Source organism: Anopheles merus, chromosome 2L (genome assembly GCF_017562075.2).
Source record: "Anopheles merus strain MAF chromosome 2L, AmerM5.1, whole genome shotgun sequence".
NCBI lineage: Eukaryota > Metazoa > Arthropoda > Insecta > Diptera > Culicidae > Anopheles > Anopheles merus.
Window position 1 is genome coordinate 39,585,273 of NC_054083.1, and position 19,560 is coordinate 39,604,832.

The 19,560-nt window shown below is 39.5% G+C and overlaps 7 protein-coding genes and 1 long non-coding RNA gene across 8 annotated transcripts; 7 read left to right on the forward strand and 1 right to left on the reverse strand.

The window, feature by feature from the left end:
• Positions 1-227: 227 nt before the first annotated feature.
• Positions 228-2,657, forward strand: LOC121593894. The gene is made up of 2 exons (XM_041916654.1): positions 228-528; positions 685-2,657. Exons 1-2 carry the CDS (start codon positions 397-399, stop codon positions 1,867-1,869), a joined length of 1,317 nt encoding a protein of 438 aa, XP_041772588.1. The 5' UTR covers positions 228-396; the 3' UTR covers positions 1,870-2,657.
• Positions 2,282-7,610, reverse strand: LOC121593897. The gene is made up of 2 exons (XR_006004864.1): positions 7,021-7,610; positions 2,282-2,495 (listed from the first exon to the last, which is right to left on the reverse strand). It is a non-coding gene; the product is annotated as an uncharacterized LOC121593897 (long non-coding RNA).
• LOC121593896 lies at positions 2,719-3,739 on the forward strand. Its single transcript, XM_041916657.1, has 3 exons — positions 2,719-2,992; positions 3,071-3,268; positions 3,342-3,739. The coding sequence occupies exons 1-3, from the start codon at positions 2,911-2,913 to the stop codon at positions 3,641-3,643; spliced, it is 582 nt and encodes a 193-aa protein (XP_041772591.1). The 5' UTR covers positions 2,719-2,910; the 3' UTR covers positions 3,644-3,739.
• On the forward strand, positions 4,846-5,867 carry LOC121593895. Its single transcript, XM_041916655.1, has 3 exons — positions 4,846-4,959; positions 5,019-5,216; positions 5,282-5,867. Exons 1-3 carry the CDS (start codon positions 4,878-4,880, stop codon positions 5,680-5,682), a joined length of 681 nt encoding a protein of 226 aa, XP_041772589.1. The 5' UTR covers positions 4,846-4,877; the 3' UTR covers positions 5,683-5,867.
• A 1,553-nt stretch (positions 7,611-9,163) lies between the features above and the next one.
• LOC121594456 lies at positions 9,164-9,809 on the forward strand. The gene is made up of 2 exons (XM_041917722.1): positions 9,164-9,332; positions 9,398-9,809. Exons 1-2 carry the CDS (start codon positions 9,239-9,241, stop codon positions 9,736-9,738), a joined length of 435 nt encoding a protein of 144 aa, XP_041773656.1. The 5' UTR covers positions 9,164-9,238; the 3' UTR covers positions 9,739-9,809.
• Positions 9,810-10,758: 949 nt separating this feature from the next.
• LOC121592337 lies at positions 10,759-11,546 on the forward strand. The gene is made up of 3 exons (XM_041913738.1): positions 10,759-10,923; positions 10,991-11,188; positions 11,254-11,546. Exons 1-3 carry the CDS (start codon positions 10,839-10,841, stop codon positions 11,544-11,546), a joined length of 576 nt encoding a protein of 191 aa, XP_041769672.1. The 5' UTR covers positions 10,759-10,838.
• A 5,548-nt stretch (positions 11,547-17,094) lies between these two features.
• Positions 17,095-18,213, forward strand: LOC121594043. The gene is made up of 4 exons (XM_041916911.1): positions 17,095-17,103; positions 17,183-17,369; positions 17,439-17,636; positions 17,701-18,213. The coding sequence occupies exons 2-4, from the start codon at positions 17,294-17,296 to the stop codon at positions 17,991-17,993; spliced, it is 567 nt and encodes a 188-aa protein (XP_041772845.1). The 5' UTR covers positions 17,095-17,103; positions 17,183-17,293; the 3' UTR covers positions 17,994-18,213.
• A 311-nt stretch (positions 18,214-18,524) lies between these two features.
• LOC121593470 lies at positions 18,525-19,403 on the forward strand. The gene is made up of 3 exons (XM_041915804.1): positions 18,525-18,657; positions 18,719-18,916; positions 18,978-19,403. The coding sequence occupies exons 1-3, from the start codon at positions 18,576-18,578 to the stop codon at positions 19,316-19,318; spliced, it is 621 nt and encodes a 206-aa protein (XP_041771738.1). The 5' UTR covers positions 18,525-18,575; the 3' UTR covers positions 19,319-19,403.
• Positions 19,404-19,560: the final 157 nt, after the last annotated feature.

Consider the following 19,560-nt stretch of genomic DNA (forward strand, 5'->3'; position numbering starts at 1 on the left):
TAAAGTATCAATAATTAATAAAAAAAAGCTACAAAGATCGACCGTATATTGATTTATAGTATTTAAGAAAAATACATCAATAAAACACCATTTCTTTAAACTACCAAACTGATTTCGCCCATAGTGAAGTCTGCTTATTATACAGATCCTTACAACAGTTCATCGGCAAAGCCGCACAACAGCAGCTTCTTCTGCTTTTGACAGCAGCGCTGTTTTGTTTTCAATTAGTTAAATTTATTGTACGTAAATAACAAACTCGCTTGTCGCCTTTCCCCCACAGAAGACGCAACCAAGAAAGTTCCACAAAAAAGGGGCACCACTCGCGTAAAACGTACCTGCGGTTGGAAGTGTTAGAAGTGTTCTGCTTGCCGTAAACACAAAAGCACCCTGCGTACAATGGAGACGGCAGCCGACGAGCCTGCTGCTGCGTCGAGTGGCACGAGCATAAACTTCCTGGACCTTCCCGACTGTATGATAGAGCAAGTGCTGGAGTACCTATCGTACGACGAGATTGCCAAGAAGCGCATTGTGAGTCACCACGTAGAAACTTCCGTTGTGAAGCCAACGCAGCACCACGAATTCCCCTCGTCAAGGACAAAACCCTGACACACTCACTCCGCTTGCATCGTGGGTCTCATGCATCATGCCTTTTTTTTCGTTTGCTCTCCCCCTCCCCCCTTCCAGGTGTGCCGCAAAATCGATCGCATCTGCCAGTCGCTGCTGAACCGAGGCTTCATCAAGATGATCCGCAAGCACAACATGAACCTGAAGGCGATCAAATCGCAGCTACCGCGCCGTGAATCCGAGCGGCGGAACCACCCACTGTCCAAGCACTCCGACATCCTCACCTGCATCGAGACGCGCATCTCGATGCTGTCCATGACCTACTCGAAGTTCATCGAGAAGGAGCTGTGCTGCTTCATTCCGGGCAAGGTGATCGACGAGGTCCTAAACATACTCGGCCTGATCGAGAACACGTCTCGGCCGCTGCGGGCGCACGAGGTGCTGCAGGAGCTGCGCGACATCTCGTCCATGGCGATCGAGCACTTCGACGAGAACATTGCGCACCGGCTGAAGAAGATCATCGGGGTGCAGCACCACCCGAAGCTGGGCGGCCATCACAATCTGCCGTTCCCGGCGGCCGCCTTCATACAGCACGAGGTAATGCTGCCGTGCGACGTCAACGGCGACAAGTTTGTGATACCGACGCTGACGCCCATCTCGCCCAAAGCGCAGAAAGTGCTCCCGTCGTCGTCCTCCTGCGCCTCGGGCACCTCGCCATCAGCTGCTGCGTCACCGTCGCCGTCAGCATCGTCCGCCTCGTCGTCGGCGGCCGGTTCACTGGCCGGCCTCTACTGCCAGAGCTCGTACAGTGCGAGCTGCGAGAACAATGGTTCGATCGCGCGCATCAACCACAAAACGCGCAAGATGCGGTACGACATCAACCGGATCGATCATAACATCTCCTCGTTTAAGGCGGAAATGCGCAACATGCGCCTGCTGCTCGTGCGGTACGGCGGGGAGATTAAGGAGCTACGCCGCCGGCTGGACGAGTCCGAAACGAAGAACCTGGAACTGCTGGCCAACATTAATCAGCTCGGGTTCGGTGCGCCCTCGGTCGATGGCCCGGAGCGGCGGACGGAATCGGCGGCAGCGGCCACGATCAAGCAGTGCAGCATTAAACCTCGCCCGGCGGCCAGCATGCTGAAGCGGCTGTACCCCGACACAGAATCTCACTCATCCAGTTCCACTGTTGTGCCATCGTCATCATCGTCATCATCATCGCAGGAAGGGAATGAAGCGGAGCCACAGGCACAAGATCACGAGGGTGGATCAAGCGCTGCCAAGAAAGTGAAGCTAAGCGATTAGACAATCAGCGACACCCTATTACTAATTCCTCATCAGCCCCTTTTTCCCTGCATCTCCGGGAGCAATTGGAAACCCATGACCGCTTCTGAACTCACTACCAGCAGAAGCCGGCTGTACTGGGTTTTGCCACTAAGGGTGCGGCAATATATGTATACTAACGTTCTAGGCTTGTAAGGATTTCCTCCCCTCCTATACACACATCCCATCTATATAGCGCCTCCAAAAAAATCGCGAAGCAAAAGGAAACCACTAAACTAAACATTACCTCGTAGAAAGCGGCAGTAGGCAGCCACGCACGCGCCATCGTGTCGGTGCGCTAAGGAGGAGGAACATTACGCAATAATACGATGATTAAGGTTTGTTCACAGTCACCAGGGGGCACACACACGCACACACATACACATTGGTATTCTAGCCGTGCTTGTTTTCGCGTATATACGAGTCTTTCTTTTTCCACCCCTTCCCCCCCCCATTTCCGTAGTTAAGAATAGAAACGCCAATGCAAAAACTTACTACTTATTATATCCACGAATTTAAAGCCTATCTCAAACTGAATGCTTTTTGCGTATCGTTTCGGAAATGTACATAAAATAACAGATATACGAGAAGGTGTCGCGTGCGCGTGGCTGCAGTTACCCGGAACACCACGTTTGCGTCGGGTGAGAGCGAGAGAATGAAAGAGAGAGAGAGAGAGAGAGAAAGAGAGGGAGAAAGCCGGTTAAAAATGGTTAATAAAACTGAAACGTTTATCCGCGCAAATGTGCTTCGAAAAATAAAAGGGTGTTGTTTTTAATTTTCTTATTAAGCTTTAATTCAAATCAGAAATAGTTTGTATATCTCTCAGCCTCTAGAAGTACTCTACTAGCTACACTTGTATACTGAAGATCGTAAGTGTTAGTGCTTGTAAAGGTTTAAATCCGAATCTTATCAGCACAATCGGTAAGACAGATTACAGAAGAGAAGCGACATGGATTGCCAGGCATAAAAACACACTACAAAACCATCCTTAAGCCAGTTCTTTTCGATACAGCCACTGACAGGATGATCGCCCCCAGTGCTGTAGTGCTACTTCTAGCAATCACTTTACTCCGCGTAGAAACGTTACGTTTGAATGCATTTGATGGTAAGTAAAATAAAAGCGACTTCCACTGAAAGTGCATTTTTCGTAACGATTTTTTTCCTGTTTTGTGTGTGTGCGCAGTGATCAAAGACTGCAAACAGTATAACACCGCCTTGGGATACAATGGTGCACTGAATTACATCCCGATCAGTAGCTTTACTCATGTCGGCGATCAGAGGGAATTTAAGTACTACGTGTTTGGAGTGTTGGGAACGAACGATGCAGTGATTCGGCTTTCCCAATCAGTGTATCCTTACGGGACTGAGGTGGTAGAAGTGGGTAAGTCCAGCGCCGACCTGTCTCTTACTTGAAGCACTAACTGCATGAGTGCATGTCCCTCGCACCCTTCTAGTACTGGGAGCCTATAACAACACGAAATCGATTGCTCGACATCAGCACCGCAAGTCGACGGGTGAGTTTGAAAACACCGACATCGTGAAGATGGCGACACCGAATCTGCTGTCCCCGTTTCGTCCTGTGATGCTAATGCTCAAGGTGTGGACGAACGGCAGGCGAGAAGTGTTGCACACCGGTCAGCAGTTTCCTTTCATATCGTTTATGGACGCCCGAAACATCACGCTCAATTATATGGCCTTTACAAAGGTGGATAGCAATTTGATTATCTTTTACGACTGTCCAGTGCAAAGTGGTTGAAGTGTTCAGCGAAATCCTATCCTAATTGTTGTCCATTTGAATTGTAATCTATAGCATATAAATCATATTGAATTTTACTATTATGTGTCTGGGAGTTTTCATTTTTATAAACGATGGAGGAATGTATCGAATGAAAGGCTTTAAACCCTGGTTTATCAATATTATCGACAAAATTACTCTTACCATACAACCCAACTGACATTTGTGCTGGATTTGAATTTAAAATTTGGTCATTCCGTGCTCGTTACATCAGAAATTATGTTTGCCAAGCTTTATAAGTCATTAAGCATGATAATCAGCGAATCAGCGAGGTTCCAATCGTAAGAACAAGCTCAAATAAATACTGATTCCAAACAACCTTGTCATAAATGTACCTTTATTTTCAGAAATAAGATACTTCAGGCAATACAACACGAAAATTGATCATAATGATCCTCTCCAAAGCTCCTTCCTACCGGTAAGCTGAACAACGTACTCGACAGAGGCTTTTCTAAGTACTTTAGATTAACTATATTGAGACTATCTTGAGACACAATGATGAAGCGATTTTGTATCGCGAATTAAAGCATTACATAGACATTGGTAATGTAAACAATTATTTAAAACAAAAAGAAGATCTATTAGTCAAAAATCTACTATTACTTACTAGTGCTCGAAGGATGGAAAGGAATATGCTAACCATCGTCCCGCACCAATATCTACCATCTCGAATCACCTTTGTGAACGAATGACGATCGAACAAGTCAAACAACCCTTATCTTCTACCCCAGCACCAGTGGGTCCTGAATGTTTTTGCCCGTCAGACAGGTAGATGTATTTCTTGATGGCCAACTGGTTCCTTTTCTATCGTTCGTTGATCCTAAATTGACCCCAGTTCGTGTTATAGCCTTGAGAAAGTATGACAAAGATATGAGATTTGATCTACTTTCCCAACGAATCTATAGGGGCTTTTATAATGGCAATCTTCTACAGAGGTTTAATAAGTCATCACTAACGACGTCTTTTTATCGAACATTATTGTTTGATACAATCAATCGCAACTGATTTACAAAATCATGATAACTCCTTTGATCAGATACCTATACATGATGTTTATCTTATCAACAGTCATTCGAAAGAGAGTAGAATACAAAGTCTCTGTATATAAACAGAACCACGAGCGTTTTGCTATTACAATCTTCAACAGTACGACACATTGGTCTGACTACAGAATCAATACAAGAATACAATCAAGATGAAATCTCCTATTGTTGTAGTGACTGTAGTGATCAGCATTCTATTCCCAGCTGATGCATTTCATTCTAATTATTTTGATGGTAAGCTTTGAAATCATTGGTTTTAACACAGACATATGTTACTCGTTTTTATCTAACAGCCATTAAAGGTTGCAAGCAGTACGGCCATGAGGGGAATTATAATGATCCACTGACTTACATTCCGATAACTGATCTGCAAAATTTGGGATTTACAAACAAGTCCATGTTCTTTAAGATAGCCGTGCAAGGAAACTACGATGGAATCCTACGCTTCGGTGATTCCTTGTATCCGTACAACAAGGAGGTGATAGAGATTGGTAAGTTAATAACATATATACCCTGTAAAAGGTAAATTTGAAATATGTTTGCATTGCCACAAAAGTATTTGGAGGATGGACTAACACGAAAAGCGCTGGAAGACGACAGCATCGAACTGCATCAAACAAAGCCACAAACACCGTGCTTGCCGAGGTACAGACACCTAAGCTATTGTCTGCCGACCGACCAACCATGTTTCTGGTGGAACTGTTTGATGATGGTACGATTCAGGTTAGGATCGATGGACAGGATCATCCTTTCCTTTTATTCAACGATGCGAAGATGATACCTTTCTACTACATGGCCTTTACCAAGGGGAGCAAGGATATGGTATATTTCTACGATTGTCCAGTGGATAAGTACGCTAAGATTTGTTACGAAGATAGTAAAATGTACGTGTATCGAGATGAAGATAGCCTTAATGAATCAAAATGGGAGACTGCTAAAAATCAAAGTAGTGTATAAGCAAGAAGCTGAATCGAATTTCGTACGATAGAAGTAGAGCCTTGTGTGAAGATAAAGGGAAGAAGAGAAAGGAATACTAACATATTGAAAGATAAGTATATCTCTTGTTTCGAAATAAGTCCATATGACAACAGGAAATATAATAGGCATTAGAAAATATCAATTATATACATAAATACAGCAAATTCCGCTATTTGAAGTCATTTTTCTCTGAAACATCTCAAATTCCTCAAGAGAATCTCACATTACACTTTCATTTTACACAGTCGCAACCGCTAGATTCGCTTACGGCTACGAGCTCCATTCATTTAGCGTTCAAGAGCTTTGATTCAAGCTATAAATTCTACATTGCAGCAATTGAGCACCAGATTCCAATTCAATTCACTAGTTTAAGCTGCGGTATCATATTATATTACTATCCGCTTGAAGTGTATCGTTAAGTCTCGCTTAAGTTAGATCATTTAAAACTATATTATCGATGCAGCCAGCCAACTAAGTCTGTCTTATCGTTGAAGGTATTAGTGGGCTTCGTATTTGCCAGTCGTGTACCATCTATAGGATTATTACTGAGATGAATGTTGATTTCCTTATCAACCGGAGTGGTTGAGGTTTTGATCAATATATAAAGCATCACGATGATATCATTCTAGTTTACGACTTGCCTGCACGATCGATACATCGTGAAGCAAAACTACCGCAAGTCTGAGTGTAAAGTTAGTTTCATCGTATACATTCAAAAAAAATGCACCTGTAGCTGTAGTGATACTCTTAGCTATTGGTTTACTATACATTGCAGTAGGACATTCGAACGATTTAGATGGTACGTAAGTTTTGTTGTCCATTGATGTACTTTACCCATAAATAAAATTATTTATAGTGCATCGCACTCTGAATTAAATTGCAGTTCCGTGCGGTGCATCACATAGCAGTAACTAAAATGAGTTCGCTGAAAGTTGTAACAATAATTGTGTTCGCGCTGGTTGTTGGAGCATTAGCGAGTAACTCGTTTGATAGTAAGTGATAAAATTGTGTATAAAATGTGTTGATAATGCCAATATGTTTTCCCTAAAGTTATCAGAGACTGCAAACAGTACTACGATTTAGTAGATTATAATGGTCCGGTAAAATATTTCTCAACGGCCAACTTGCAACACGTACGCAGCACAGACCAGTCAAAGGTGTTCAAATTTGCTGTACTAGGCCCAGGCGATGGACATTTGCGGTATGGAATGTGGCAATTTCCGTACGATAACGATGTGATGGAGATTGGTAAGGTGACCCTAACTCTGTAGTGGGTTTCTTAAGTTTAAGCTAATCAGTGAACACGTTTCAACTTACCACAGCGATAGGAGGATGGAGAAACACCAAAAGTGCTGGAAGGCGACAGTATCGAACGGCAGATAACCAATACACGAACTATCCACTCGCCGAAGTTCAAACTCCCAATCTGTTGTCTCCGTTTCATCCGCTAATGTTTGTGCTGGAAGTGTTCAACGAGGGACGGGTGGAGGTACGGATCGATGGCCAGCCGCAGCCGTTCCTGGCGTTCCAAGATAGTAGCCAGATCCCCGCTAATTATATGGCGTTTAACAAGTGGGACAGGGATTTGATCTTCTTCTACGATTGTCCTTTTTAGAGTGGAAAGGATCCTGGAAATTAAAATAACTCTAAATAAATAGAAAACATTATGCAATTCGCTGTATGCAATGAGCTGATTGAGGAATAACATGTCATGATAATAGAGCTTCATACTATTATGATCTCACTATTTTGGATCGGTACTCTCGAGTCAATTGATGGATAAGGATGTGATCCATGTTGGTTATACGCTTGTCGGGTGTTTGCTCGATCCATCAGACTCGGTCAGTTACGTCTTGTGTTGTGCTTCATAAATTGTTCGTAAAGATTGAATCTCATGAACTTGTGATGAGTTATTCAATTCAACTCAGAATGAGTTGATGAGAATAGCTCACTGATGAGTTATTCTATTCAAAATTAGAATTTCCATATGAATCTAAAAAAAAAAACATGAAACTGTTGAGAGTTATAGAATTTTATAGAGTTATGAAGCTAAATAAATTAACCGCCAACGATTGATGATTCTCACGTTTCCCTGTTTATTTTTATGTGCAGTGATTAAAGACTGCTAACACTATAACACTGTGGCAATGGGATACAATGGTGCACTGAATTACATCCCAATCAGTAGCTTTACTCATGCCGTCAATCAGAGGGAATTTAGGTATTGCTTGTTTGGGGTGTTGGGACCGAATGATACTGTTATCCGGCTTTCCCATTCAATGTATCCTCACGGTACGGAGACTTTTCCAAATAAGACTATTCCAAACAGTCCTATAGCTGTGCTCTACGTAAGACGCCCTCAGGAGTTCTGCTTCAGCAAGTTCGATTGTAAGAATGAGCTCAAAATTACTGATCCCAAATGATCGTGTTATAAATGTATTTTTTTTTCTCCAGAAATTAAACACTCCATGTAATGCATGATTTGCAACAAGGAAACTGATCAAAATGATCCTCTCCAAAACTCCTTCCTACCGCTCGCAAGCTAAACAAAGTACTCGACAGAGGCTTTTCCAAGTACTTTAGATTCACTATCTTGAGACTATCTTGAGACACAATGATGAAGTGATTTTGTACCGGGAATTAAAGCATTACAATGGTAATGGAAGTAACCATTTAAAACAAAAATCTCAAAAATATACTCTTTCTCACTAGTGTTGTGAAGGATGGAAAGGAAAATGCTAACCATCGTCCAGCACCAATATCTGCCATTTCGAATCACCGTCGTGAACATGCCGTTTGAACAAGTCAAACAACCCTTATCTTCTACCCTAGTACCAGTGGGTCATGATGGTCCTGAATGTGTTGGCCCGCAGACAGGTAGATGTATTTCTTGATGGCCAACTGGTTCCTTTTCTATCGTTCGTTGATCCTAAATTGACCCCAGTTCGTTTTATAGCCTTCACGAAGTATGACAAAGATTTGATATTTGATCTAGTTTCACAAAGGATCTGAAGGGTTTCGTATCGAAATATTCTACAGAGGTTCAATAAACCACCATTAACTATAGATTTTTTATCTAACATTATCGTTTGTTACAATCCATCGAAATTCACAATATCATGATGTTATCTCCTTTGATCAGATACTGTACACATGTTTATCTTATCAGCAGTCATTGGTACGATAGAGAAGAATACAAAGTCACGCTCTATATATAAACAGAACCACGAGCGTTTTGCTATTATAATCCTCAACAGTACGTCACATTGGTCTGACTACAGACAATCAAGATGAAATCTTTTATTGTTGCAGTGAATGTAGTGATCAGCATTCTATTCCATGCTGATGCATTTCATTCCAATTATTTTGATGGTAAGCATTGAAATCATTGGTTTTAACACAGACATATGTTATTAATTTTTATCTAAAAGCCATTAAAGGTTGCAAGCAGTATGGCCATGTGGGGAATTATAATGATCCACTGACTTACATTCCGATAACTGATCTGCAAAACTTGGGATTTACAAACAAATCCATGTTCTTTAAGATAGCCGTGCAAGGAAACTACGATGGAATCCTACGGTTCGGTGATTCCTTGTATCCGTACAACAAGGAGGTGATAGAGATTGGTAAGTTAATAACATATATACCCTGTAAAAGGTAAATTTGAAATATATTTGCATTTTCACAAAAGTATTTGGAGGTTGGACTAACACGAAGAGCGCTGGAAGACGACAGCATCGATCTACATCAAACCAGGCTACGAATACCGTGCTTGCCGAGGTACAGACTCCTATGCTATTGTCCGCCGACCGACCAACTGTGCTTGTGGTGGAGCTGTTCCACGATGGTACGATTCAGGTTAGGATCGATGGACAGGATCACCCTTTTCTGTTATTCAACGATACAAAGATGATTCCTTTCTACTACATAGCCTTTACTAAGTGGAAAACCGATGTGTTATACTTCTACGATTGTCCAGTAGATAAGTACGCTAAGATTTGTTACGAAGATGGTAAAATGTACGTAAATTGAGATGAATTTAAAACTACGAATTTAAAATTGAGAGAAGATGAATAGATAAAAAGAGAGTGATATTTATGTAATATAGGGCAAGTATATCTCTTGTATGTGAATAATTCTAAAGTGTTATGTTCCTTTCATTCTGTTGTAGACACTGAGGTACACGCGTTTTACTTTTAACTTAAGCACACAGAATCACACATATATTCTAACGTAAGGTTACAGATACATAAATTAATCGTTCCCTATCACACGCGCTCTCTAATCTCGCCGGTTACCAAGTGCGGCGTGTTCACCAATCAACCCCGTAGACCGCGCAAACGATGAACGGTGAGTTACCTATCAACGGTGAGTTACCGCTGGCAAATCCATCCGGTTCAGGTTAGCTCACAACATATAGTAAAAGGGGAAGCAATAAGTAATAAACTATTTTGTAAAAATAAATACATAGGATTGACAAGTTTTTTTCAATCCAAGAAGTAGCTTAGGATGGAGCTGCGCATCCTGAAACTATTATGTGCGGGACAATTCATTAGGATCTAATTACTAAAGTCGCCTATCTTCATCTCATTCTGCGAGCGGTAGTTGTTGGAACTTGAAGGCATTTCTGGATTGAAAAATACAACCTTGAACGAGAAAGAGAAGTTTGTTTTCTCTCTAAAACACTTGAACCATCATGTAGAGATTAAGAGAAGTGCATGGTCGCTTCCAGTGATTCGCTACTACTTTAAGAGCACTTTTAATTAGACGTCTAAGTGCTTTATTTCAACCTATAAATTCTACCATTCATTTCAATTGTTGGATTTAAGCTCAACTGCGGCATCCCCTTACACCACTTTGCGCTTGGACGTTAAGTTTCTCTTTCAAATCTATTAAAACTATGTCATAAAATTTCAACTAAGTCTGCCTTATCTTTGAAGATATTAATGGACTTTGTAAGACTAAAGTAGATTACCTTATCAACAGGAATGGTTGGGATCTTGTCCATTATATAAGGCATCAGGAAATCATGATTCCAAACTATGACCACACTGCATTCCCAGTGCATCTTGAAGCATCTAGTACACAGTCTGAGTGCATAGTTATATGAAACTTATACATTCCCAATTAAGATGATCACTTCTGGATTTGTGGTGATTCTCCTTGCCATTGGATTGGGAAACATCGAGGCAGAAGAACATGGCAACGATTTTGATGGTAAGTAATTTGAGAGCAAGTCCCTGCTAGTGGTGTCATGTTGGTAAAAAAACTATGTTGTTTTTAGCGATCAAAGGCTGTAAACAGTATAACACCGAGATGGGGTACGATGACCCACTGTATTACATCCCCACCAACAGCCTAAAGAATACAGTTGATCATGGTGAATTTAAGTACTACAAAATAGGGGTCTTAGGCACGTATGATGGTGTTATTCGGCTTTCAAATTATATGTATCCTTACGACAAGAATGTGACTGAAATTGGTAAGTTAAAATTCAATACACAACAGCCTGTTGAAGTGTTACTGATGAATATCGTTACTTTATAGTTGTGGGAAGCCATGGCAACACGAGATCGACCGGCCGCACTCAGTACAGGACTTCGTCGAATGAGAATAAAAACACCGATTTGGTTAGAGCGCTGACACCGAATATTTTGAACCCGTTTCGTCCAGTCATGTTGAAGCTCAAGCTATGGGTTGACGGCAAGAAGGAAGTGTTTCACGATGGTCAAGATTATCCTTTCTTAGGATTTATGGACACTCAAAAATTACCAGTTAACTATATGGCATTTACGCGACGTGATTACAATTTGGTTTTTTTCTACGACTGTCCAATGTAAAACGATTGTTGAGTGGGCTCATAGTATGATCATGGAATTATTCAAGATATTTAAAGTGCATAAAATATAAATATTACTATAAATATAGATATTGCATCTTATCATCCAAAGTCTTGTAGTTTTAATTTTTACATTGATGTTAATTGTTAACACTTTATCATAAGATTTTGCTAACCGTCCCCCCGTAGCAAGGACTGACTATCCGACTGTGTGGTACCAGTTCGTGATTACAAGTCAAAGTGATAGCACGTTAAACACAAACAAACCAGTGAATAGCTCCAAGAAGAAGGCGAAACAGAATGGCCGCGAAACAAAACGCTACTTTTCGGGTAGATTTTTCACAGATACCGAAAAAGCCATCCAGGGCTGAAGCGATTAAATTTCTAATAAATGTATTAAAGTTGGAAACAGATAAACTAGAGAAGGTGCAGGTCTTAAATATGGCACCCATTATTAGCGTGGAAATGAAAGATCCAATCCATGCTAGGCAATTTGTGGAAGCCCATGATGGGAAACATGGCATTTTGTGCGATGGTACCGAGTTCAACGTCCCCATCAAAATGGAGGACAATACGCAAGTGGTGAAAATCCTTGATGTGTCGGCTAACATATCTAACGCAGAAATAAAAGAAATCCTCGCGGCTTATGGAAAACCCGAGGAAGTACTTAATACATATTGGGAAGCCCCGTCCCCATTCGCCGGAATAAAAGACGGCAACCGTTCAACAAATATGAAAATCGAAAAACCAATCCCGTCATTCCTGACAATAAAGGGGGAAATAATTAAAATCCTCTATAGAGGACAGAAAGCGACATGTCAATACTGTGACCAACCAGTGCACTACGGTGTCACATGCACCCAAAACAGAAAAAAACACCTACAACACATATAACAAAACAAGTGTCAACAACCGACTTTTCGCAGAGGTCGCACAACAAGGGACAAAAAACCAAAACACAAAAATAGGACCGACCACATACAAGCCTCATACTAGTGAAGCACCAGAAAAGAGTAGCGTTTACAATAACAACCAAAATCCATCAACCAGCAGAAACAATAGTACAGAAACCTTATCCATGACAAGAGTGGACTATAACAAAATTGATGATTTAGACAAAACCGTTACCGGAAAACGACTGGTTATGGATGATATAATTTCCTCCGACACCGACACAACTGATCACGAAAGACAAATTAACCGAACAAGGAAAGCCCGTAAATCGTCAAACTAAATAAATACAAATATATATATACATAAAAACAAATACAAATTGAAATAAAATGGCCAGAAATATTTCCATACTTCAAACAAACATAAATAGCTTACCCAAAAACAAAGAAGAACTTGAAAGAATAATGAACGCTCAAAACATCACGGCAGCATGCATAATGGAAACATGGTTGAACAAAGATACAGAAAAAAAGGCACAAATTTCAAATTACAATCTTATTACAAACCATAGAGAAGATGGATACGGTGGAACTGCGATCTATCTTAGAAATGACATCAAATACAAAACTAAACAAAGACAATACGACAATGAAATACAAATCACAGAACTGACAATAAGCCAAAACGAAATAAACATAATATCAATTTACGCATCCCCTACCACAAACTGCAACAAACTGAAATCAATTATTGAAAACATACTAAATGATCCACATACAACAACAAAAACAGTGATAGCAGCTGACCTTAATGCCCACCATTCGGTATGGGGAAACCCATACAACGACCGAAAAGGTAAAATGTTGATCGATGAAATCGAAGAATCTAAATTCGTTCTACTACACGAAAACGAAATAACTTTCGTACCAACAGACCCCAATAAAAGAGCCACAGCAATAGACCTTACCATAATAACAGAAAACTTAATAGACAAATGCAAAAGGGAAGTACTAGAACACCACATGGGGGCAACTCACCACAAAACAATCATCACGACAATACAAGAAAATATAACCCCCATAAAAATAAAACGAATCAATAAAAATAAGGCATATCACGAAATAAAGGCTATAAAAATAACAGAGAACAATACAAGCCACGAAATATGCAAAAAAATATCGCAGATTATCAAAAAAAACACAAAAATGACTTTCAAAAGACCAAAGATCTGGTGGAATAGAGCCACCGAAAAGGCATGGCAACAAAAAAACGAAAAAAGAAAGACATTCAACCAGAATAAAACTACGAATAACGAGATAGAATTTAAAAAAACACTAGCACAATTCCGACTCCAAAAACGCCTGAACAAAATTGCAAATTTTGAAAAAAAACTAGACTCCATAGACTCACGAACCAGCCTTGACGAACTATGGAAACTGACCAAAAGAATGGAAGGTAAACAAGAGAACAGCAAAAAAGAAAATATAATTGAAAACAACATGGAGGAGGCAAAAAAATTCTTAAACGACAATTTTAAAAACAACACAAAAGGGGATAAAAATTTATATAAAAACATACCAACGCCAGAAAACATACTAGATGAAGATACATGGCAACAACTGTTGAGAAAAAAGAAAAACACAGCCCCCGGTTCTGACAACATTTCATACGAAATCTTAAAAAACATTAATGCAGAATCCCGACGCGTAATGATAGCGGAAGCAAACGAAATGTGGAAAAAAGGTAAAATAAAAAAACAGTATAAAAAAATCAAAGTGATAGCGATACCCAAACCGGGAAAAAACATTAATGATACAAAAAACTATAGACCGATCTCACTACTCCCAACACGAACAAAAATAATAAATATGGCTGTGTTAAAAAAATTACTAAGGGAATGTGCTATAAACAAGATAATACCAGTAACTTCTCTTGGATTCAGAGCAAATCATTCAATAAACCAATGCATCACATACGTAGTAAACGAAATAAACAACAACAAGCGAAACAAAACCCTTACCGGAGTCATATATGTGGATTTATCAAATGCATATAACAACGTAGATGCAGAAAAATTTATAAAAACCCTAAAAGAAAACCAAATATCATTGGAAGTAATCAGATGGATCGCAGCATTCCTAAATAACCGAACAATAGAAATGATTTCTGAAAACAAAACAATCAGAAAATTGACCTCAGACGGATTACCACAAGGGGACGTATTATCACCGACTTTGTTTAACATATATACTAGTCAAATCCACAAAAAAATAAATGGTAATCAATTATTACAATATGCAGATGATTTCATCATTATACAAAATGCCAAAACAGCCCAAGAACTACAAACAAAACTAAAAAGATCCCTAAACATATTCGTAGAGGAAATAAACAAACTAAAACTACCGATGAACATCGAAAAAACCAAGTTCATGGTTTTTGGAAAAAGTGAGCACCCGATAACACTAAAAATAAATAATACAAATATCGAAAAAGTAACCACGTATAAATACCTCGGAGCATGGATAGATGGAAATTTGAAGTTTAGAAAACAAATAGAAGAACTTAAAAACAAGGCCAGAAAAAGACTGAATATAATCCGACGCATCTGCAACCAAAACAACAAACTAAGCCCGAAAAAAACAATAGTAGTCCACAGAGCCATAATCAGGGGAATTTTGGAACAAGGGGCCTCTTACATAGGAAACGCAACAAAAACACTCAAAAAGTCACTCCAAACCATAGCAAACCAATCACTCCGAAAAATAACAGGCTGCACCAAAACCACACCAATTAACTCCTTAATGGCAATAGCTGCTGAAGTACCACTACACATAAGAAGCAAATACATAGCAACAAAAGAAACTTTAAAGACAATAACATATTCAAAAATCCATCAGAATCAAATAACAACCAACATAAACAGAATCGCAGAAAAAAACAAAACATACGTAGAAAAAATTATTACCGAAAACAGGGAACTAATTGGAAAAATGGCAAAAATAAAAATAAATAACATAGAAGTGAAAATCCCAATTCATCCTAAACCAGACGAAGAAATTACAAAAGATACCCCTCATAGAGAAATAATATTGAGACAACAATTTGAACAACAAATCAGAAACCTGGAAAAAAAGAAACCGATAGTATATACAGACGGAAGCAAAATAGAAGATAAATGTGGAATTGGCATCTACATAAAACCACACAACAAACCAAATCAGTATATAGCATCCCACTTCAAGCTAAAAAACACGGTACCAATAACTTCTGTAGAGATAACAGCAATTGAAAAAGCCCTACAAATTGCCAATGAAAATAATCTAAAAAACCCGACAATATATACAGATAGCCAGGCAGCATGCTATATTTTAAAAGAAGCACAAGAGAAATGCTACATAGACGAAGCAATACATAACATCCTAAAAACAAGCGAAAAACTCAATGCTGAGATAAGATGGATACCAGCACACATAAACATAGCAGGAAATGAGAAAGCCGACCAATTGGCCAAAAAAGGAAGCACATCAAAAAACATAATTGAAAACAAACTACGAATAAGTGACACAACAATCAACATAAAGAACACAATGAGAAAAGAAACTGAAGATTGGTACACAGCAGAGTGTAGAGAGAAAGGGAAGAAACTAGAAGAATTTCATAAAGAATTCCAATTTAAACCTTGGTACGACGAAATCCCACTAAGCGCAAATGAAATCAAAACAACAAATAAATTACTGGTTGGCCATGACCTATCGAGATATTGGTTAGCTAAAATGAAGATCGAAGAAAACGGTGATTGTCCAACTTGCCATACTCCGGAAACGGGACGCCATAAAATTTTCTACTGCACAAAATACAAAAATCAAAGAGACTCAAACACTCTCATATCTTGGAATAATTTTATAACCAATTGGAAAGGAAAAACAGGAACAACGATAAAAGAAATCATCCGTTTCATGAAAGAAAACAACATCGAAATTTAAAAGAAAAGATATTCTTAAATCTTAATACAAGAAGTATACACCAACCTATAAACAGATACATCCAAACAACTGACATGGCTGACAATGAAATAGCAAACAACACAACACAGAAAAAAACAACAAGAAAAAGAAAAGACGTTCCCGAACCAAAAGACATATGACTCTAGACAGTCGAAGTCTAAAAGAGAGAGTAAGCCTCTGAATATGTTGTTTAAAACAAACGTTTGTACAACATAGGAGGATACATCCCCTCTCGCCAAATAGAAGAAGAAGAAGAAGACTGTGTGGTACGGAATAAAGCTCGAAAACCTTTATAGGCCGGCATGACCGCCTATGTTGTTACGCCAAAAAGAAAAAAGGGTTAGGATATCTTATTTATAAAGCTTTTCACCTCTAAGAATCTCTAGAATTACAGGTTTATTTAACAATTCATAGTGAATTACGTTAGCAACAGAAAACTATGGGCATTCTTTTACCATGTAAAGCGAGAAAACAGTTTAATTATGGTAATTAACTACCAGCTTTCCGTACGTAAGTAGATGACGCGCATCTTCCCTAGGAGATAGCTCATGAGTTCAGGTGAAAATAAACCTTCTTCTGAACTTAAATACTTGTTAAATACAGCGTTGCAGCAATGATTACCGTGCTACTGTCTTGAAGATTATTTCAAAGATCAAGGTGGGTTGCCTTATCAACATGGTTGAGAATATTTGAGGTCCTGATCACTATATAAAGCATTACGAAGAAATGATTTTAGTCTATTGCAAGAGTGCACAGTCGGTGCATTGTGAAGCAAGCCGGGGTTAGTAATACAGCCAGAGTAAGATCCCATCTAAACATCACGATCACGATCACGATCACAATCACGATGATTGCACCTGTAGTGATGTTTGTAGTGATTAGTTTGCTGCACGTTGGAGCAGGTCATTCGAACGACTTCGATGGTCAGTAATATGAAAATTAGTGCCCGTAGTGTAGATACGTTTTTGCACCAACAAGTTGTCTTTTTTTAGCGATAAAAGGCTGTAAACAGTATAACACGGAGTTGGGATACAATGATCCACTTGAATATATCCCTACCAGCAGCCTTAATCATACAGTTGATTATGGTGAATTTAAGTACTACAAAATCGGAATCCTGGGAACGAATGACGGTGTTATTCGGCTGTCTAATCATGTATATCCTTACGACCGGAATGTGTCCGAAGTGGGTAGGTTTGAAAAGAGTGTATATTGCCAATTGAAGTGTGACTGACGAGTGTTCTTTCTTTGCAGTGCTGGGTAGTCATAATAACACGAGGTCAATCGGGCGTACTCAGTACAGGAATTCGTCAAATGAGTATAAAAACAACGATTTGGCCAGGGCGATGTCACCGAATCTTTTGTCCCCGTATCGTCCTGTGATGCTAAAACTGAAGATATGGGCCACCGGCAAAAAGGAAATGTTTCACGATGGGCAAGACTATCCTTTCTTAGGGTTTATGGACGCTTCAAAAATAGTCACGCTGTATATGGCCTTTACAAAGGTTGATAAGGATTTGGTTTTCTTCTACGACTGCCCTATGTAGAGTGATTGTCGAGAAGTCACGTAGTGTGATCATGGGATATAGTATTCTTATGGGTTTTATACTTCATAAAATATAAAGAAATATTGCATCTTATCATTTGGTGCCTTAGAGTTTTGATGATGCTATTAAAATTCAATTGTTAAGTGAAGTAAGGTAATATTTAATGTTTAGATTTTGCTAACATAGTATTACTGCACTTATAATATCTTAGTATAGAGATTTGAAGCACTCAGAATAACCGTAACATGTCTAGATGACTAGATGGCGCGCATCCTGTATGGGAAATGGGCTTTCATTATCAGGTTCATCTGCGACTTCCGAGCTTACATACTTGTGAAGAGTATTATCACGGCATCACGTTTATAAAGTGTCAATAAACGTTTTGTAGGTTGCACTTCATAACATGATGATTTCTTAAGATAAGATTTCCACAAATGCTTATCTTATCAGTGCTATCAGTACGATAGCGTGAGTTCTGAATCTGAATGGTATATATAGTAAAAATGTATACACAATCACGAATTCATTGCTATTATCGTCCACGACGGTACGACACAACGGTCTGTGTACAACGATATCATCATGAAACTTCTAATCGTTGCAGTAATTGTAGTGATTAGCATTATATGTCCATCTAATGCGTTTCACGCGAATTCCTTCGATGGTAAGCATTTACAAGCTATCTTTTGCATACAGCAGCAAGTAGTTCTTACTTTGTTGAAAAGCCATTAAAGGCTGTAAGCAGTACGGCAATGTGGCAAACTATGACGATCCACTGATGTACATCCCGACGAACGATCTGCTGCACGTCGAGAATACAAACAAATCCAAGCTCATTAAGATTGCCGTGCAAGGAAGCTCTGATGGCATCCTACGTTTCGGCGCTTCTCTATACCCATACAACAGGGATGTGATAGAGATAGGTAAGTTACTTGTTAATAATACATCTTCTTAGGATACTTTGTTAATGTGATTCTCTTCAAGTACTTGGAGGATGGACCAACACGCAGAGCGCTGGAAGACGACAGCATCGATCGGCATCGAATAATAATACGAACCTTGCGCTTGCCGATGTACAGACTCCGCAGCTGTTGTCCGCTAATCGTCCAACCGTGTTTCTGGTCGAGCTGTTCCACGATGGTACGATTCAGGTTAGGATCGAAGGGCAGGATTACCCATTCCTGTTATTCAACGATGCCAAGAAAACTCCCTTCAACTATATGGCCTTCACCAAGTGGAATAACGACGTGGTATATTTCTACGATTGTCCTGTGAATACGAACGCTACGATTTGTTACGAAGGTGGTAAAATGCAGGTTAACTAAAGTGCGATCAACGACACGAAATTGGCAGGTGCAAGGGCTGACGGTTGGTTGTATTACTAATTACTTAATAAAAATGTGAAGAGCAAAAGTAGCCTCTGTAGGCATGGAATGATTAAGAGATGGGAAAGAAACTATACCAACATAATAAAACTTTTAACGACAACAGAACACGTCACGCTTGAGCACGTTCACGGCTCAGCACGTTCTGCTAACATAGCCAAGATGATGATGATAATCGTTAG

Excerpts from the sequence above, each read along its gene's own strand:
- LOC121593894 (XM_041916654.1), top strand. The coding sequence starts at position 397 with ATGGAGACGGCAGCCGACGAGCCTGCTGCTGCGTCGAGTGGCACGAGC. Across the intron at positions 529-684 it reads AGATTGCCAAGAAGCGCATT|GTGTGCCGCAAAATCGATCG; the intron begins GTGAGTCACCAC and ends CCCCCCTTCCAG.
- LOC121593896 (XM_041916657.1), top strand. The coding sequence starts at position 2,911 with ATGATCGCCCCCAGTGCTGTAGTGCTACTTCTAGCAATCACTTTACTC. Across the intron at positions 2,993-3,070 it reads ACGTTTGAATGCATTTGATG|TGATCAAAGACTGCAAACAG; the intron begins GTAAGTAAAATA and ends GTGTGTGCGCAG. Across the intron at positions 3,269-3,341 it reads GACTGAGGTGGTAGAAGTGG|TACTGGGAGCCTATAACAAC; the intron begins GTAAGTCCAGCG and ends GCACCCTTCTAG.
- LOC121593895 (XM_041916655.1), top strand. The coding sequence starts at position 4,878 with ATGAAATCTCCTATTGTTGTAGTGACTGTAGTGATCAGCATTCTATTC. Across the intron at positions 4,960-5,018 it reads TCATTCTAATTATTTTGATG|CCATTAAAGGTTGCAAGCAG; the intron begins GTAAGCTTTGAA and ends TTTATCTAACAG. Across the intron at positions 5,217-5,281 it reads CAAGGAGGTGATAGAGATTG|TATTTGGAGGATGGACTAAC; the intron begins GTAAGTTAATAA and ends TTGCCACAAAAG.
- LOC121594456 (XM_041917722.1), top strand. The coding sequence starts at position 9,239 with ATGTTCTTTAAGATAGCCGTGCAAGGAAACTACGATGGAATCCTACGG. Across the intron at positions 9,333-9,397 it reads CAAGGAGGTGATAGAGATTG|TATTTGGAGGTTGGACTAAC; the intron begins GTAAGTTAATAA and ends TTTTCACAAAAG.
- LOC121592337 (XM_041913738.1), top strand. The coding sequence starts at position 10,839 with ATGATCACTTCTGGATTTGTGGTGATTCTCCTTGCCATTGGATTGGGA. Across the intron at positions 10,924-10,990 it reads ACATGGCAACGATTTTGATG|CGATCAAAGGCTGTAAACAG; the intron begins GTAAGTAATTTG and ends TGTTGTTTTTAG. Across the intron at positions 11,189-11,253 it reads CAAGAATGTGACTGAAATTG|TTGTGGGAAGCCATGGCAAC; the intron begins GTAAGTTAAAAT and ends GTTACTTTATAG.
- LOC121594043 (XM_041916911.1), top strand. The coding sequence starts at position 17,294 with ATGATTGCACCTGTAGTGATGTTTGTAGTGATTAGTTTGCTGCACGTT. Across the intron at positions 17,370-17,438 it reads TCATTCGAACGACTTCGATG|CGATAAAAGGCTGTAAACAG; the intron begins GTCAGTAATATG and ends GTCTTTTTTTAG. Across the intron at positions 17,637-17,700 it reads CCGGAATGTGTCCGAAGTGG|TGCTGGGTAGTCATAATAAC; the intron begins GTAGGTTTGAAA and ends CTTTCTTTGCAG.
- LOC121593470 (XM_041915804.1), top strand. The coding sequence starts at position 18,576 with ATGAAACTTCTAATCGTTGCAGTAATTGTAGTGATTAGCATTATATGT. Across the intron at positions 18,658-18,718 it reads TCACGCGAATTCCTTCGATG|CCATTAAAGGCTGTAAGCAG; the intron begins GTAAGCATTTAC and ends TTTGTTGAAAAG. Across the intron at positions 18,917-18,977 it reads CAGGGATGTGATAGAGATAG|TACTTGGAGGATGGACCAAC; the intron begins GTAAGTTACTTG and ends ATTCTCTTCAAG.